This window comes from Chelon labrosus (genome assembly GCF_963514085.1).
Source record: "Chelon labrosus genome assembly, chromosome: 7".
NCBI lineage: Eukaryota > Metazoa > Chordata > Actinopteri > Mugiliformes > Mugilidae > Chelon > Chelon labrosus.
In genome coordinates this window covers 27,926,077-27,945,506 of record NC_140343.1, presented here as the reverse complement: position 1 = coordinate 27,945,506, position 19,430 = coordinate 27,926,077, and the positions used below count along the sequence as shown (strand labels likewise).

At 40.9% G+C, this 19,430-nt stretch overlaps 1 protein-coding gene across 4 annotated transcripts in view; it reads right to left on the bottom strand.

The window, feature by feature from the left end:
- Window positions 1-18,622, bottom strand: part of fbn2b (fibrillin 2b) — a 60,462-nt gene extending 41,840 nt beyond the window's left edge. For all 4 annotated transcript variants that reach the window (XM_084549151.1, XM_084549153.1, XM_084549152.1 and 1 more), the window contains exons 1-6: window positions 18,353-18,622; window positions 14,441-14,768; window positions 6,512-6,594; window positions 6,256-6,354; window positions 709-804; window positions 147-242 (exon numbers count right to left, since the gene is read on the bottom strand). In XM_084549151.1, coding sequence (XP_084405277.1) covers window positions 147-242; window positions 709-804; window positions 6,256-6,354; window positions 6,512-6,594; window positions 14,441-14,622 — 556 coding nt within the window. In that variant the 5' untranslated portion in view covers window positions 14,623-14,768; window positions 18,353-18,622. The remainder of the gene's footprint in view (window positions 1-146; window positions 243-708; window positions 805-6,255; window positions 6,355-6,511; window positions 6,595-14,440; window positions 14,769-18,352) is intronic.
- Window positions 18,623-19,430: the final 808 nt, after the last annotated feature.

Here is a 19,430-nt window from a genome sequence, read left to right as displayed (position 1 = left end):
AAATGTAAGGCCCACGTTGAAAGAGAAAATAGTTTACCCACTAGAGGCCCAAGCAGGGACTAATATCAGAGGGCCTCTTTAATTTCTATGCAAACTGAGCTCAATGGAATACAATTATAAACCTAAGAATGAGGATGAGCTCTTACCTCTCTCGCACTGCGGGCCAGTGAAACCATAGACACAGGCACATCTGTTGGGGCCGATGCAGCGCCCACCGTTCTGGCAGCCGTTCTCACAAACAGCTAATGGAAACAGAGAAAAAAAAATGATTCACTTTGTTCATTTTGTCAAACACACAAAGTCTGAAATGGCATAAACACATTCTGTATTGTATATTTGTATGACAAACACGTATTAGTCTTTTAGGTCATTCATTATGTCATTCTTTAAGATACTTCAATGACAACATAACCATATCATTGTATGTATATGTAATGTATACAAGGGTAATTGGTTTACAAAATGTTGGTGCCTTAAGCTTTCCCCAACATAGGGTTTTTCTGCTGTATACTCCAGAGGTCCGAATATAAAGACAAAGTTATGAAAGCAGAATGTCTAGGAGACTGTTCTTGAAGACATTTAGTCACTTTAACTACAGAGGCTACATCCTAACAGGTGGAACGTAAAGTATATGCATATATGCATAGTGCATCCACCCTACACACATTTACGGCCAGGAGTGCTGACTCCGCATCAGGCTGTACTCACGCTGTCCACAGTGGTTGCCTGTGTATCCCTTCGGGCAGGAGCAGGAGTCTTCTGCGCAGCTGCCTCCATTCATACACCTGACATTACAAGACTGAACTGTAAGGGAAAGGAAAGATTTCTTCAGTGAATTATTATCCATTCGCTGTATTTTAGGAGTAGTGTTGAATGAATATTGTCACTTCATTCCATAACAGACTATTTCCACTTCCACTAGGTTTGCACAATTTGGATGTTTCGGAGGCTTTAAATCGACGGACGAGTCTCAAAACGCCCCAGCTCACAAAACCAAAGCTAATCAAGCAGACTCGGTTAGGGAATCGGTCAGTCAGAATTTGCTGAAAGGAGAGGAAAAGTGGGTGAGGGTGCTAAGTGAGAGCCAGGGGTAGACAAGTGGGGTACAATGGGTAAAACAATCTAAACATTATAGAGTCAACAGAAGAGCAAGACAAGAGAAGTAAAGGTAACTAATAAACAGACGTGTGCTGCAGTGGTATAACTACTTGAATGTGAAATAAAACCTTCCAGACTGGAAGGCTACTCAGCCTTAGTGAGGTTTCCTTGCATCCTCCTTTTGTCTTTCATTGCAGTTCAAATGGGAATTTTATTGTCCTTTAGTCTCCAAAGGACTCTTTAGCTTATATCTTCTTCCTTCCTCTGCTTTTCCCTATAATCTCAATGCCTTTCATGCTTTTCTGTCTATATTTTAACCACAAGTTCAGCATTCATTTCCTTTCCTCTCTCTATCTGCCTCCCTCTCTCTCTCTGTCTGCCTGCTTGTGTCTCTTTCTCTCTTCAACATTTCTGGCATGTAGAGCTCTGGAACAGAGGGGAAATGACTGAGCTTCCTCGTAGCTGAGTTTGCCTAATGAGACTTTCTGAGTTTGCACACTTGCCAACAGGAGGTATTTCAGCCACTATAATCCACCCACTTATTTTGACTCTACCAAAACACACTAAATACGAGTTGTGTGAGTCAGGATGAATGAATCTACTCTTAGGTAGCTTTTCATCATGATCACCCCACGCCTGCCTTACTGGAAGCTCAGACAGGACAGACTTTAGCTGCATGAGTCAGTGCACAATAGCATGGATCTTGCGTAGTTGTGTAGTTCTAGTGAATGCAAAGCAGAGGCTAAATTCACTAAAATGGCCAACAAGGCCTTCATTTGTTCCATAGATTTAATGCATCTGGACATCTAGCAGGCATTCCAGTTAACTTTCTCACAAGCAGTTCTTGGCAGCCTCCATGTACAGAATTGGCAGAAAACACTTTTGTCTGGATTGTGCCTTGTGGCAACATATGGTGATAAATTAAAGCAAAGACTCTAGGTTAGTGTATCAGTGTGCTGTCTCTCTCTTTTTCTCCCTTCTTCTTCTTCACTCTCACGGAAATGGGTAGGTTTTCCTCTGAGGTTTCAGCCTTCATTCAAGAAATGTGGTTATACTGTGCTGACTCTCTTTCTTCACTTAAGACCAAGAGTAGGAGCTATGATGTGAATAATGATTGAAATGAGTGATTACAGTTTTCCCTGACCATGGAAGAAAATGGAAATAAAACCGATCCAGCGTGCTGCAACCAAGACTAAGCTGAGTGCTAGGTAAACCCTCTGCACAAAAACATAGTTTATATAGGTCACGGAAGCACACTTAGAAATACTTGCTAGAGGTAAGATGCATGTATCAGTCTGTCTACCAATGAAACAGGTGACTGGAAAGAAGAAGAGATGGAGATAAGAGTAACATTTTCCATGTCATGTGTTTTCTCTGTAATTGGAACAAGTTGGGAGATTGGGGAGACAAAGGAAACAGGCACATTTGGACACAGAAGGAGATGATCTCACTGGATAACTTCCCCTCTAGGCCCCCTCTTCATGGCACCCTATCTCCTGCAGGTGGAGAGATGGTCTGTCCCAGTGACCCGTGCCTTGAAAGCTGCATATGTAGAGCAACAGGGTGGGGGGATGTGCATGTGTGTGCGTGTGTGTGTATCATCCAGACATTGAGCAAAAGGAGTTAGCGTTGCGGCAGCACAATGCACCTCTGTATTCTGGTTGTGTCGCCGGTGAGCCGCTCACATCTGGGTGTTTTTTACGAGAGGCTGCGAAACACAGGAAGTCCCGACTTGTGTGTGAACGTCTGTGTGTGTGTGTGTCAGCGCACGTGTGCCTGATGGAAAACTGAGGAGCTTTATAGCAGTATTTTCTCCTGATTCACCCCAGGGATTGGTGACAAGTCCGCCACAGTTTCAGTACGGATAGGAGATGTGGTGAAACTCAAAGCTAAGTAGGAGTCTGTCAAAACAGGCTGAGGTCCAAGTGCAAAGATGTCCATTCTAGGAAAGTCCGCCTTGTTTTCAGTTAACTCTATACCTCACACACATCATCAATTCTCAGGGTAAATTAGAGCAGCTTATTTGCTTAACTTGTTTGCTCAAACCTCATAACTAACAGGGCAGAGCATTGCTTTACGGTCAAGATGGACTCTGCTGAAGCAGCATGGTTTCTAATTAAAAAGCCACTCTCTGCTTTCCCAGGGCTCCCCACTGCTGCCTACTGCTACTAGTCAATTGCCAATGGAAGGCTGTCAGTCTGGAGACAGCTGTTTCTCAGCGTTAGGGCGAGAACATCCCTGCTAATGATTTCATAATTATGGTTATGGGAAGACAAGGTTATAAAGACAACTCTATACGATCGTCAGCACATCTGCTCTGCCTTAAACACTCAGTGGGTTTATTACAAGGCTGACTTTGCAGCGTGAACCCTCGTTGTCTGGGAAGTGACAAGACATCGCCAGGTTATTAGTAAATGTGACTCATACAGTTATAGAGCCAGCTTGGCTCTAGAAAGACTTTTCTTTTTCTGGAAATGCACATATTTCTGCCAGACCTTCCAAAAAACAAAAGCCTTATATTGTTCAAATTCCAGGAAGAGTCATTAAAAAAAAAAAAAAAAAAAAAAAAAGACATAGCCAATCATCAGCATGGACACACCAATCATCACAGACATGTGGATTACATAAAGTAAGTCACCAATGTGTTGCTGATTTATTTAAACCTCTGCATTCCTTAGGCAAGACGTGAGACATAAAGATGCTATCTATAACCAAGCAAACCAGGGTGCTAGAATCAGTCTGTATAATTAAGGCGAAGGAAATTGGCGTTTCAAAATGGATCTCCATAGAGCTGCAATTTGTTTCCAACTGCACTGAATTATCCTGTTAAATTGTGGACTCTCGCCAAAAGCTGAATTTAAGATTTAGCACATTTGGGGAGACAAGCTCTACAACGAGAGTGTCTGTCTTCTCTTGGCATGACCTAAAGCCTCTGGGACCGATAATGTTGTAAAAACAGTTTTCAACTTAGTCATTTGTTAAACACACATTTGGCTACGAGGGAATTCAATCCAAAACTAAGCTTTATAACCAAATATTCACAGAACAAATGCAATTTCAGATCTCTCTATAAGAGAGAAGAACTCTGTAAGAGAAGAGAAACACTTCTTATAATAGATAAAAGAGTAATGACCAAATAATGAGGCCTCCAAGGTCTCGCAGGATCATCCAATAGCAGTTTCTTTACTGATGGGACTTCACTTTATCTCAGGTCGTAAAGCTGTTTGACCTCTGACACTAAAACTGTCAGAGAGGCCAGAGGAATGTCTTGTGCAATAATACACTCTAAGCGATCCATTTTAACAACTTCCCCAGCTACTAATAATAGCACAATAAAGTTGTCTTTGAATAAACTTAACACGCAACATCTCAGTAGCTTCTTTTCCTTCTTCTTCGCTATCTGCAAACCTGTATTAATCCCAGTTTAGGAAAGCTGAGAGGGAATTCATTTGACTGTCAGTTCAGTCCAGCTCTGCAAAGCTCTCACTCTAATTTATCACTTTACTTTCTAAGGCCATTCCTGCCCCTAAGGATCATGAGTCCATAGCTCTTACCAAAAACCATGCACCGTAGGACATCTGTGCACATCCTGCCATACAAGTCAGAGGCAATTTTTCTTCTACCCACCCTCTGTGCCTTCTGCTAAGGAATGGGCCCTTACTTACGCCTGGAACAGATCCCGTTTTACACCTCTGGGTCCCAGCCAAATGATGCTCGCTGTATATATGTTAGCTACATCTGTCTGTTTGAATTCAAGTGTGTGTGCCCTTGTATGTGTCTCGCTGTGTGTATAGTTCATTGCAAGTAAAACTGTGTGTGTTAGTGAACTTAATGGAATGTGAGCATGTGTAAAGGGTCTGGCAGGGGCCAGGCGTGACTGACGAGCTGACTTTGTCCTACTAAAGCAGTGAAGCTGAACACATTGAACACTACTTAAAACACACGCCGAAGAATAATGTACATGCTCTCAGAGTGGTGTTTAACAGCATGTCCTTTTGCATATTAACTTCATACTTGGACCCTGCACACCCTGCAGTAATCTCGCAAAACGTGATTTGACACACTCTGCATGTGCAGTAAAACACTTTGCTCTACTCCAAACACACACATCCTGCATGGTCTGTAACTAAGCCCAGTAGACTGATCTGGGGCTGCCAGACTCTCTCCTTTAATCCTGACAAACCCTGTGACCTGCAGGCTTTGGCATAGGCCTCGGACTCTATACATTGCTATTAAACTGGATAATATTCTGGATCCCACAAGTGAAAGGTGGGACCAATACATTTGACAATTGAAGGGGTACTGCACAGTGTAACTGACTACAGCAGAATCACACTGTAAAAGGAAGAAAAGCTCGAAGCCATTCAGTGGAATAAAGAGAATTTGCTACAACGGTGATATATTAGATTATTCGACCAGAGAACAGAAGGAATCAGATAAGCTCATCAATGGGCCAAACGCAAACCTGCTGTTTCTGTTGTATACACATTCAGAAAGGAAAAATGAGCATTTTGTATTTTGAATCTGTATTTTTTTGCGTTGGATTTTGAAAGAGTTAGATGATGTGTTGGAAGAGATTGGAATAACCTTTAGAAGTAACTGGTTTGCCCTTATTTCTAGGAGCAGTCGAGAGTCCAGGTATTTACAGTTTCCAACTAATTAGAGGTTCTGGTAGTCACATTTGTCACCTACTGACAGAGCCAGGCATGTCATAGTGAGCGTTTAAACCAATCTGCAGGCTGTAGTCTTCTATTAAATGGACAGCCATATCACCCTCTCAGTAGGAGAGTGAACCAGTGTATTTCCCAAACATCATTAACATCCTAAAATATCTTTGTTTTAATCTCGAAAATATAATTTTACAGCGACAAAAGACATAGAAAACACATTAAATACTGTTAGGAGCTGCAGTTTGCTTAAAGAAATTCTTGATGATCAATGTATTATTAAATTTGAAGCTGTAAATCAGTTACTTAGATTTAATCAAATAATTGTTTCAGCTTTACAGTTAGTACAGTCATTGTGAGAGTCCTTGTGTGATTGCCCCTGTAATAGATCAAATCCTGCTAAGTAGCTATTCCCTTGATTTAACTTAATTTCATCTGCTGTTATTGTATGAAGGAGCTTGATGTGTGTGAGATGAGTGGCATTACTGACTTCCTCCTGCTCCACAACTGGGAGAGAGCTGGCCATTCGAACAGGTACACATGTTGGGTCTTGAACAGAAGCCATCGCCGCATGAGTTCCTGCAAATAGCTGGGAAGAGAAGGAGGAAGAAGCAGGAAGTGAAATTAATTGGTCCCTTTATTTTTCCTAGTCTTCAACCATACTTTATCACATTTATTTATCATATTTGTTATCTTCTCGTGGAGCTTTGTGTTATTGCAGAGGATTTAAGGATGGAGGAACTCACGAACAATACACTGGTTCCCCCCCGGCAGAGTCTTCCAGCCTGGACAGCAGTACGAATGGAAGCGAGAGCCACACACATTGGGTCTGACAAAAAGAAAGAACAAACAAACTCACTACTCACCCAGATCTCCCAAACATGTTTACACACAGTTCTGAATTATTTTCTGAGCTGTGCAAGGCCTGCATGGTCTCTGCTTTCAGAATAAACAAAACAAACTTTGATACAAAGCCTCCTCAGATGACGGATGGAGGTGTTTTCAGACAAGGGAGGAAGGAGGGAAATTGCGAGGGGCCTAAAGCTTCTTCTTTCAATGCAAACTTGGAAGAACAGGATGTGTAAAGTCCTCATTTCCCTCAAATTTCATGCCTGCCTGTCCTATCTTCTGGCAAATTTCCAGCCCTGCTCCACGTTGTCGGCCTCAGTCAGCTCTACTTCTTACTAGAGGACAGACGGCAGAAAACTTTGACCTGCCTGACAGATGTAAGAGTCATCACAGCTTGTGGAGGGCTCGACTGACCTGACAGGTTAGCCACAATGTTTTCCTCTAAGGAAATGGCAAAACCACATCTAGAGATGACTGACTCTGCTCTCACACGCACAAACACACACAGAAATACAGAGCAGGTTTACAATGTAATATGATGGAAAACAATTTCGTCATCCATGGATAACAATTACACAAATACCTATAACTATGTTTCTTGTTTTTTATAAACTGCATCAATCCAAAAGCATTTGCTCTTAGGAAGTGAGCATGAGATATCCCATGCAGTTTAAAGTTCTTTAAAAAAACTGAAATGATTCCAACTTTGTGGCTAAATAATGACATCCTTAGTGACCTTCCAGAGCATATAATGACTGTTTTTTGTGGTCATCTGTGTTGGTGGTTAGTTGTTTGCATTTGCTGATGGCATGACTAAGAATTAAGGGACCGCAGCATAGTAAATTGGGATAAAGCTTGATCCAGATGCTCATGTTAAAGTCATTTAGGATCACATCTCTTTAGTATAGACTATTTCTGCCCCCACAACATAATTCATTACGTCTCTTCTGGTTAGAAGCAGTTTTTAGTAACACTAGATTACCCAGTGATTTCTGAAGCTGACCAAGGACTAGTAAAATTAGACTCATTAAAAAAAGAATCTACCAAAGCAAAGGCCGAGATATTCTAACTTTTAGTCCCCAGATCCCCAGAACAGCTGAATCCTATATTTGCCATGAGCATATTTCATCAGACCTTGCCTATTTAATGTCAGGCTGTGTTTTAAATTCCATGTATAACACTGGGTTTCTGTCATGTAGTTAAATGCTCAAGTTATTTTTTAAAAAAACTTTGACAAGCTATCTTCAGAGCTATGGAAGATTTTGAAACTCTTTTCTGATAATGTACGGTGATGCATCTCCTGAAGAATAAACAGGGTTTCCTTCACAGCCTGAAAATAAACAGCTGCAAAGCAAAGAAATTAAAAGTATGTATAAATTTGCAGCCAGTCAAATAAAAATATGTCCATCCCAAGTGTGCAACATGTTCAGAATTTACTTATGACCGTGAAGTGGCACAGCATGTGAACAATTTGTATTCAGAGTCTTGTACAGTTTTAAAGTCGAGAGTCATACAGGTATATTAAATTCTGTTGCTAAACACCTCGAGTGCAGTACATGGGTAGCTGCATGCTGGGCAGCCTAGACCACTGTGTGTAGAGAAGCTGGACTCCAATCAATTACTGCAGCACACAAAACCTAAGACAGGTGTGAGGCCAAAATCTAGAGTGAAAATACTGAAATATGACATTTTAATGTAATGCTTAGTAAAGTTAACCTGGGCGGCCCACCCAAGCTGGGGCTATGTATGGGAAATGCTGCAATCTCAGGTGTTTTCAACAACATTAAAATACAGCTAAAGTGATTTCAGGCTGTGTCCTTTGCCAAGTTGCAGGAAAACTTACAACACACTTGGGGTTTGCACATTTTTTCCCCTTCGGTGGTGGCTACCCTAGTTTTGAAAAGCAAATATGCAGACTCTAAGAGCACTCGTCTAGCCATTTCAAGTGAATTTTAACATATTTTCTTCAGACTGATTATCTAATTTATTGAAACCAAAAGATACAGCTAAAGTGGTGAAAGTCAAGATGACACCATTTGTAGTCGTAAGTTAAATACGATGTTAGCTTTAGTTTGGATATGCAGTCAAAACCAAGAGACTGAAGGTCCACGTTTAATGTTGGAATTGGAGTGTTCACACTGTTGAAAGTCTTAAGTTGCTAGTGTGAAACAGATGACCTTCCTCCCCTCCTCGCAAGACAGCATCCGTAGTAACCCCGGGCTGTCACCAGGGAGATGACAGCTGGGGTTTGAGTCTCTGATGGATGGAGAGCAGAGCACACCTCCAACCACATTACCAGATGGCACGGGTGGGGGGCAGAGAGACAGACAAACAGGTGGGAAGACAGACAAGACAAGATATTTATGTAGGAGGAATTTGTGCTTAGACAAATACAGAAAAGAAAAAGAAAAGAAAGGAGCGAAAATGGAAGACGTGAATTATTACGTGATTTACTTTGGGGACATTTGCAGACACTGAAAACGGGACATTTAATTTTAAAGAGAAAGTGTGAAAAGAGTGAGAGGAATGTCGACTCAGAGGGGGGAAGGCTGAGTGGTGGGAAAGGAACAGGAGATCAGTGGGAGAGAAAGCAAAACAAGTTTATGTTGAGAAGAGGAGGAAGCAGGAGGAGGAGTGGGAGCGGAAAACCAAGATATGGAAACGAAGCAGAGCGACATGAGCAAGGAGAAGCAAGGCCCTTGGTGGGGGTTGAATTTCTGGGGTAAACACACAAACCAAACAGGGTCTTCAAAAAAACTTTAGAAATGGATAAAGCCAGACATAAGCATTCCAACACTTAATGAGCAGTCAACCAAAATTCCTCCCTGATCTATTTCTCCACAGAGCGTTGAAGATTCTCCACTGTTACAGACCTGGGGGATGTCAATATATGAAGGATTATAAGGGTCTGACCCTGGGGTCAGAAACTTAGGTTTGTTATTCTTCCTCTTTTTCTTTCTCAGGTCAATGCCTGGTCTCTTATCACAGGCTTTAGAGGGAAAGCTGAAGTAGAACACAATGAGAAACAGCCATAGAAATGGATTTTAAGCTCCAAGGCTTTTCCTCCGTATATGAAATGTCATACTGTTCAGGGGGCTCAATCTAATGGAGATTAACTCGTCTGTGGCCATGTTACTGCCTTTGAAGTTGCCTCCCGACCCGTGGATCGCTTGACGTTAAGTGCCATTGATAGTAATAAAAGGAACATGGTTGCCACTTCATCCAAGCGGAATACATGGAACGAATGATACTGTAATCAGAGGTCAAAGTTGAAGGGGAAGGCACTTTCATATAGTTCATAGGCAGACAAAAAGGCCAAATAACCATGAGAGCCATAAAGATATAAAACTGCATTTACATGTACTATATCACGACACGCCAGTCTTGCAATTTCATACTCAAAACCACAACAGTCCAATGTTGCTGAATTCGACAAATAAGGAAACCTAACCTCACTAATGTCTGCTGTTTTTAAAACAGAATTCATCAGATCCAGATGACTCTGTTATGACAAAAAAAAACCTTAGTTGGAGCTGTGCTTTTGAACTAGTCTTTTTCAGAAAGCTTTAGACCAAATTAGAAACTGCAAAATAAACAAGTTATATGCCTGTAGCCTGAGGGTCTGCTTTGAGCAGGAATCCACACGGTCAAAGGTTAAGGCAGTTTAGAGCAGCCGGTCTCCGCTGGCCTACAAGGAAGGGCACTGCCGGGCAGGCATGGAAAATGACTACAGACAGTCTGTTTCCATAAAGACACTGACCAGAAGTTCACAGTTGCCAGGGCTCAGGGTCAGGTGTCTGTGTCCATGTATGTGTGTGTTTCAGTGTACTGGTCATAGGTCAAAGGTAATCTGCGTGGTATATGACCCGCCTGAGGAAAACTCTTACATATTACTGCTTCTAGCAGCACCTGGGCCTGTTACTCTCCTATCAGATCTGGGCAGGGCAGGATGATATGGGAATGTAGCATGTAGAAAATGATCCAGTGGTGGATGGAGATGATGCAGAGGTCAGCATGAGCAAATATTAATGGTATAATGTCTAAATGTATGAAAAGTGCTCAAAGAATTTGAGAATTTGTTTTCCTGCCACATAAATCTCCAGTTCAAAGCAGGTGACGGAAGCAATGGAGGGAAGAACGAAGGGCAGAATTTACGGGAGGGAAGTAAAGAAAATGGGGAATCTTATGATCTTATGAATATACTCCACATTGACAACATCTCATTGGATTAATGGGATGTTGTAAAGGTAGCTGAGTATTAAATTTCAGTGTCACAAAGTACTCAAGTAAATGTGTTTTTCAAAAATATGGAGAAAGAGAAGTGGAAATTCTGATCTTGGCAGAAGGATTTGAAGCTAAATTGAAGTGGAATTGAAAACATAAAGTTAAAATGATGGTCATGTACAGTGCTGTAGTGTATGCGATGACTCTTCTGACTGACAGGAGATCAAGTTATATAGCACAGTAATATATACTGTGGTATACCACACAGACCCCCAAGGGAATATCTGTTTATTGTTCCACTGAAATAAAAATAAATGTCTGTCTGATGATTTGTGTCAAAGATAAAATTGTTTGTGATCAGTGAACATGTCAATTCACAAAATTGCCATCATTAAAAACATTTTTGCACATAAATAAGCTCATGCAGTTAATGTCTGTGAATTGCCTTGGAGAGTAAACTGATGGCTGAATGTTTCATACAGTCTGACATTATGTAGAAACCACATTAATCACAGACCACATGCCAATCAGCTGTCCCAGATAATCCTGTCTTTACAGCTCACTCCAAGCCTGCACGTACATCAAGCATAAAATGCAGACACATAAAAACCTAAAATGGAACCCAATGCACATAAAACAGAGAACTGGCATATGCTAACTCATACCAAATATAATATCTTCTCAAGGTTTTTTTGTGGGTCTTTCTTCCCTCTGTGCTCAAAAAAATCATATCTTGAACGTTCAAATTTGTAATTAGACATACGCCAAAGCAGGCTGTAAATACAGGACCCTATCCAGGTCATCAGGGTGGTATTGACATTATCCTGGAAGGGACTGGAGTGACTATATATAAGTTTCTGCTTTGGGGCTGACTGTCTGTCAAGTTTGCCAACATCCAAAAGCTGGGAAAAGCTGGGAAAAGTGGGGAAAGTTAATAAGGTGGACATCTGCAAGTAAAGAAGACCCTGGAAGGATTTCCACCTCTAACATACAAGCCATCTTTTTATACAATAACTATTCATCTATTTTAGTTGGCAGATCATTACAAAGAATGAGAGAAAAATAAAAAAAGATCTTTGTCTTTGCCTCACACTTTTCCCATCTTGTTCTACCAACCAAGTCAATCAGAGGCCAGGCAGCCAACCAGCCGGGCTGCGGTCGGATCAGATACCGCCCTTGAGAGGACTGATGCCAGGCTGCAGTGTGCTGTGAGAGCCAATAAATCAGAGTCAGTCAGCATCAGACCTAACGCTACTAGAGACAGACCAGGGGATATGGAGCTCTAGCCAGCAAATAAACACTGCGCCACGGCCCAAGGCCGGCATAATGACCATCATTAAACTAACCTCTTTACTTCTCCCACGTGTTCAATCTGTGAAACCCCTACTGAGTTACTGACAGTCCACTGTGATTGGTGCAAAGACACAAGGGTGGGTTTGCACATATTAAAGTGAGCTTGAGTGAATGAGTCGTAATAAAATTCAACAATTCACTGTGTAAGAAATATTGGTCCCACAATACACAAAGCCTTATAAACAGCCAATATATGTGTGACAAGTGTGATTTCTTCTCCCTCAAGGCTTCAGTCCAGAGCTGGTTGGATGGAACAGACCCAATTGTAGATGACTAATTTTACCCAATTTCAGATGAGCCAACACCTATAAAACAGTAACTGAAAGTAAGTTCATCACATTAGGACTATTTGCTTCAGCCAGACTGCCAATTCAGGGGAGGTAGTTTCAAAAGAACTCAAGTGACAGTTACCAGACAGCACCTAGAAATCTAACAAAAAGAATCAAAAACATTTTTTCACACGCTTGTAGTGGCTCAGAGCCCAGCATGCAAACACAGCTTATTAGCCTCAACTCTCCCCAAGATTCAAAGATGATGCAAAACCTTGTCACCTTACTTTAGTATACAAAACAATTGTTGCATGAGCATTTCATTCCTAACGCTGTAGCGTTTCCAAAACTTAACAACGTAATGGGAAAAGTCTGCAGGCTTTTGTTACTTGTTCTCATGAATCCACATACTATTTGATAGAAATAATATGCTATTGTGCAAGGTTCCCTGGTGGATTGCCTCTCTCCTCTGGTCGTTCACTGCCTGTTGGACAAAGTGTGAATTATTGTTCAGTCAGGTCATATATTTCATGTTTTGAGTTTGATGCCAGTGTGGGGTTCAGTTTGCTCAGTGAAAACTTATGTCCGACGGGATGGCCCTTTCATAGTGGCTATAAACAGTATGATTATAGTTGTTAAAGGACGCTCAAAATTCGGTTTAAAACATCTCTTTTAAAATATGTCTAAATGCAGAGGGAGGAATTTTATTTATTTAACATGGAGGAATGCCTTCCATATTAACTAGAATGAGTGACAAGGCAGACACATATTTTTCAATTACGCAGCAGGAACCCTCTCTGTTTTTAAAGAAAACACAAGTCCTATGACTCTATGAGTGGTATCCTCCACTGCTAATAAGCCACAACTGAGTAAAATTCACTGTGTTGAGTTCTCTTTATCTTTCACACACTTTCCTCCCAATTTCTTCTTCATCTCGTTTCTCACTTCCTCATGCGCTCTCCATTTTTCATACCTTTCCTGTCTTCTGTTATTCCTTCAGCTGCTTTGTCACCTACAGCAGTGAAACAAATGCCCCTTTTCATACCCCCCTCGGGTGATACGAATACCTCATTTCCTGTGGCTTGGCACTGGGGGAAACCATAAGCTGGGACAGATGGGAGAATGATTGGAATAACTGATGCAGACACTGAAAACGGGCTCCAACAAAACATTCTTTGTTTTTCAAGAAGAGGCGAAATATACAATGAAAACTCTTTGCTGCGCTGAGATATATTTCACACCCTGATTCATGGTGTTTAGGTAACAAAGTGAAAGAGTTGGGCTGTAGAGGAGAGAGGGAACAGACAAGGCCAAGAGGGGGTTGCAGCTGGTGAGAGGTGATATGATCCCTGTAGTTCATTTCACTGGATTCTCCCCACACGTAGACAAATAAACAACACCTTTAAAAACACACATACGCATGCATATGTTCATGTCTACCTCACCACTCCACATCAATTTCCCCATTGGCTGCATCAACATAAAACACCAGGGCCTGTAACCCCCCCCCACAGCAGTCCTGAACCACTTTAGTCCAGCTTAACTAATACACTCTGGGGAATGTGGGTCATGCTTTTCATTCATCATCCCCTCATGAGATGTATAGAAAGCCACATATTTTTTTCCTTTTCCCATGAAAATGTCAATTTGCTGTAAATACACAAGGAGATTTCAGTGTGTCAAGCAGCCTGTTAAGGTTGAACATGTGCTGTTATTGAGAAAACAATGTGGTAGTATTCAGCAGCATAATTTGGAATAAGGAGAGCTTGGCCTTGGCCCAGAAAGCACAGGAGTTGAAAGAGAGCTGCCTGGAAAGCAGAGGAAAGGCATTTATATTTCTAACCTTCTCCAGATACAGCTACAAAGATTGTTTAGGCAAAATCAGATTCAGTGCACTTTCCTTTTTCATAAATATGAAAGCCTGTACAGTATAAAATGAATGAAATCAATGCACAGACAGTAACATAGACAGATTCTCACCCTCTCAATGTTTCCTGACCACGGCGACGAACACGCTGCGCCTCTCTCTGGTCCACAGTGCCGGTGAAGCGGCTAGCTTGGAGCTGTGGTCCGTTCCCAGTTTGAACACAAGCCACGTGAACCGCCCCAAGACACACCGCCACCCATCCCAGCAGCACCTGAGCCAGCTTCCCTGATCCCATTGGTCGGCCTGGCTGTCCCTCCAACCAAATCACTCCCGCTCTTCTGCTCAGTCTTTAAATCTCTGTTCACCTTATGGACCCAGACTGAGCAGCAGGATCTAGACTTGGATCCAGACCAAGTCCTGGTGTGCACTGCAGAGTATGGGCTAGACAGTGGGGGAAGAAGAAGATCAAAGCTAAGAAACAGGTCAAATGTAAAACACAGACAAATCTCAAACTTACACCGAGAATCAAAGAAGTTCAGCACATCGAACACAGCCAGCATCACAATTACATTTCCAAATGATTAAACTAGTGTTTAGGTTGTTTTGGTGACGTTTGGAATTGAAGAAGATACATCTTTTAATCCATTAATTTTAGCTATTCCAACTCTTTATTTATACGTTTAGCAAATTTTTACTTAAATTGGCTATATTTAGCTAACAACTTAAACTGTCAATCCATTATTACAAGTTTAGCTAATCTTAGCTACTTGAACTTGTCATTACTCTTAGCTAACTAATCGTTTCAGCACCTGAATAGTTTAACTGTTTCAACTATTTTTCTATTACTTTTTAAAGTATTTATGAGCCTAGCAAGCTACTTCAACAGTATACATGGCTTTTAGTTAGCTTACATAGCTGGCTTCAGTTAAAATTAGGTTGGAATATTTAGATCATTTTAATTCATTTTTACCAGTGTTGTTTGCTGTTTATCCATCCACTTTTAGCTAACTAATTCAACTACATAGAATTTCAGCTAACTCTTTCCAGTGTTTGTCCATTTTGGTTTTTCAGGTGTCGGCTATATCCAGGCATCTCTTCCCGGCAGCTTTATTCTCGAGAAATTTGTGAGATCACGTGGCAGTCTGCGTAACTGGCAAACCATCTGGAGAATCAGGATACTGTTTATCCAGTGCATTTGGTAAACTAGTTCTGCTGTTAATTTGATACACTGAACTAACTATTTCAGCTATTTATGATTTTAGCCAACTCTTTCCTGTGTTTGTTCATTTTAGGTTGTTACAGTTTCCTAACTACCTTAGCCTATAGTTGCTATTAGCTCACATTTCCAGTGGTACTTTTGGACACCTCTTTATCAGTTTCCTTATCTATTCTATTTTACTGCTAACAATTTCAGTTGTTTTTGAATGGTTAGCAGCAATTGCAGTATTTCAACTGCTTACCTATCGGGCCAATTTGGACTATGTCAAGCGTTTATTCTTTACTTTCAGCAAACTATTTCAAATTCTCGTGCTTCTCTCAATTTCAGCATGTGATGTTGTTACAACTGACTAAAGCTGAAGGTGGTTACATGAAGAAAACAGAACACATATGAGTCGAGGGGTGAATAAAGGAGAAGGAAATAAAAGAGACACTCATATCCTAAGTTCTAGCAATCTGTTTTCACTATACTGCGCTTCAAAGCAGTCTCATAAGTGTTTTATCACTTAGCAGACACCAAACACTGTATGTACTGATTATAGACTACAGAGAGAAGAGACATAAACTGATTAGAAAGCTGTTATAAATTTTAACAATTAGACATTGCCTTGTGAGACACAATGCACTGCAATTTTTGAAACATAACAGCTGTACTTCAGCAAGTGTACTTGATTTTAAGAGGGCTGGGTTATTGTATTAAGACTAGAGGGAGCCAGAGAGACAGACTAGAGGAGGGGTGTCATACATATGGCCCGGGGGCCAGAACAGTCGCGCCAGAGGGTCCAAGCCGCCCCTCGGGATGAATTTGCTGGGATAAGACATAAACTGTAATTTTTATTTCACAATAAAAGTATCTGCAATTCCTACTTTGTCCACTAGGGGTTGCACTGTTTTAGTTGAGTAACGTTGCGGACATAACACAACACTGTGACCCTGAACTTAACAGCAGATGGGAGCAATGCACCAAAATCGCGTTTATTTTTCTTAAGAAACTTCAAGTTATTCATAAAATGTGTAAAAGGATAGTTGATTAAATGTAAACATTTTCATAATGTTCAAATGTTCTTCTTTTATAGAACATACTACGACGTGCTTATGCTGTTATGTTACTAGTCCATCCTCCTTTAGATCAAATTGGACTATATGTGGCTCCCGAACTAAAATGAGTTTGACACCCCTGGACTAGAGGTTCAAATAGTCAGGTACAAATCATCAGAATAGGCTTATTTCTATCACACATTCCACAACCAGAAAGAAAATTATGAAAAATGTATTGTTGATAATGAACAGCTACTCATCCATATAAAGACACAAACTTAATTACTGTCATTCTTGTGTATTGTATTATTTATAGATTCTGGGTTTCTTTGATTTGTTGACCGAAAACTTAGCCTATCTAGTCTTACAACCATGTCCTAATGGCATTAGGTTATATTAAATTGAGAGTGACCAACTGCATTAGACAGCCACGGGGTTTATTTTTCTCTTTTCCAACTCATTATCAGACCACTGGTTTAACAGTGAACTGTGGGCCCCTGGTGATATACAACCACAGCAGACTAAACCTCCAGCCCGCAGCCATGGGTCTAACCACATTATATATTTGGGCTGGACAAGGAAAAGTCAAGAAATATATCCCCACATCCCGCTTACTCAGATTCAGAGATAGATGGGCAGTGAACTCAGTCAAGTATGCAGGGGAAAAGACAGGGAGGGAAGCTGTTAGCAAGAATAGACAGAAAGACCTGGACGTTAAGAAACACCAATGTGTGTATAATTGTCCATGATTATTCCACCATTCACATTTTTTCCATATTAAAAATGAATGCATCAAAACGTGTCAACGTCTGGCACGGACATGCATAGGTTTTATCACCTCTTATTCGTCTCAAAGGCAAAGTTATCAAAGAAAATCACACGAAACTCGACAAAAGGGTTGTTACTCTGGCAGCTTGCAGTGGGAAAAAAAAAATAAAAAATGATATGGAGGCGGGATCAATGTCGAACAAAAGAAATGCATGATCAATTAGCGAGTGGAATCTTTGCTGAGCACTTGTGCCACTGTGCCTTCAAAATAAAGCATCATGCTCTATCAATTACCCATCTAACCACTGGAACAAAACATCCCATGTATAGGGGAAAAATATTGCAGTCACGCAGAGATTTGAAAGGTAAATCGCAGCACAGCTTTACATTCCACTAGGGATATTAGTTTATCAAATACAATACCATACAGTTACATAAGCTTACAGTAAGTTCACTGTTGAGAACCACAATTTCTGGTTCAATCCGCTTCACTAGAAATATGATTTTCCACGATGCTACCGCACTGAAACGTGCTGTGCATTTCACCACAACTTTATGAATGGAGGAAATGCACCATCAGTCCTCGCTTAAACACAATTTACTCCCAGATGGAAAAATGGCTTAGTGTTTTTTTTTTTTATTTTTTTTTTTCCAAATCCGCTTTCTCTCCAGGAAAGCTTAAACCGCAGTAAAACTCCAACAAGACATCAAACTGTGAAACGTGACTAGCCTGTTGCTTCTCTTTTTTTAAATCCACTTTCCCAAAAGCCGGTTAAAAAAAAAAAAAAAAAAAAAAAAGTGCAACTTTCGCGCGTCATAGCGAAAACTTTCAAGCTACCTCTCTGCAACTTAATCTTTAATTTCTGCCCGCATCAATTTTGCAGTCATGCATACACAGATAATCTCCGTGAAACAACGGGCTTCTGAAACAATAGCCCCTCTCCAGAACCACTGATACCTTTATTGTATTGTTGTCAATAGATCTGTAATGAATACAATACCTTGCAGCAGTTGGAGTGGCTATGCGTCGAGGAGCCCAGTCGGATTTTGAGACAGGATATGTGCCCCAGAAAGGAATATTGAACTATAGCCTTGTGAGAAAAAGAGAAAACTTAGGGAATTGCCCTGTTTGGAAGAGGGGAGGGGACAGAGAGTGAGGCAGAGACGGAGAGAGAGAGGGGGTAGTAATGGACTGCAGGACAAACCCACATTCCTCAAGACTCCTAGAGTTGTTATAACAGGGGCCAAGCTGCTAAACCTTCACACTGTGGCTAACTTGGCTTCACTATCTCTCTGCCAAAAAAAAAAAAAAACGCTCTTCCAGCTAACCCAAGTGATGAGATAAGAGTTTGTCAGAGTAACTGATCTTTAATGAGCTATGCAACATTTGCATTGACATCAAGCCGTAGGAAATGGGTCAACAATGACAGATCAATAGGAAAATAGCATTATCCACTGAGAGGTGAAGAGGACATGGTCTTTCACCATTGAAGAATTTAAAAAAATACTGTGATTAATTAGTGTTGTATGATTACTAGACAGAAATCAAATCTACTTTCTCAAGCCCCCGTGTTGCTCTCAGATCACAAATACGTTCACGGCAGATCAAAAAGAACATGTTGTCGCAGTGTGTCGAATTTACGCTTGCTGTTCAAATAGACCCGCTATTTACTGCCTCAGCCCACTGGTGCTTGTGAGTGACACATCCTTGTGCTTTGTTGCCACAAGTGCTGATAGGAAGTTAACATTGAGAGAGTGACCATCTGGGTGGTATATTAGTGAGGACAGCTGAGCACATCTCAGATGCTGTGACCTACTGCTCTGATTTCACCACTCTCAACAAAAAAATGGTTCAGTGTAGCTTTTAAAGAAGAGTGCCTAAGCTTAAAGAAACAGTTCCTGTAGAGGTGTCTGATCTTGATGCAAATTCATAAACTTGTTATAGCTGCGAAAGGTAACACAGATTCTATGACAAATGAAGCAACTAAAGGTCAGAGGTTCTCAAACTATGTTATGAAATTAAACCATTTCCACAATTAGTTATTCTGTAACATTCAATGTGACATCTACAGACAAACG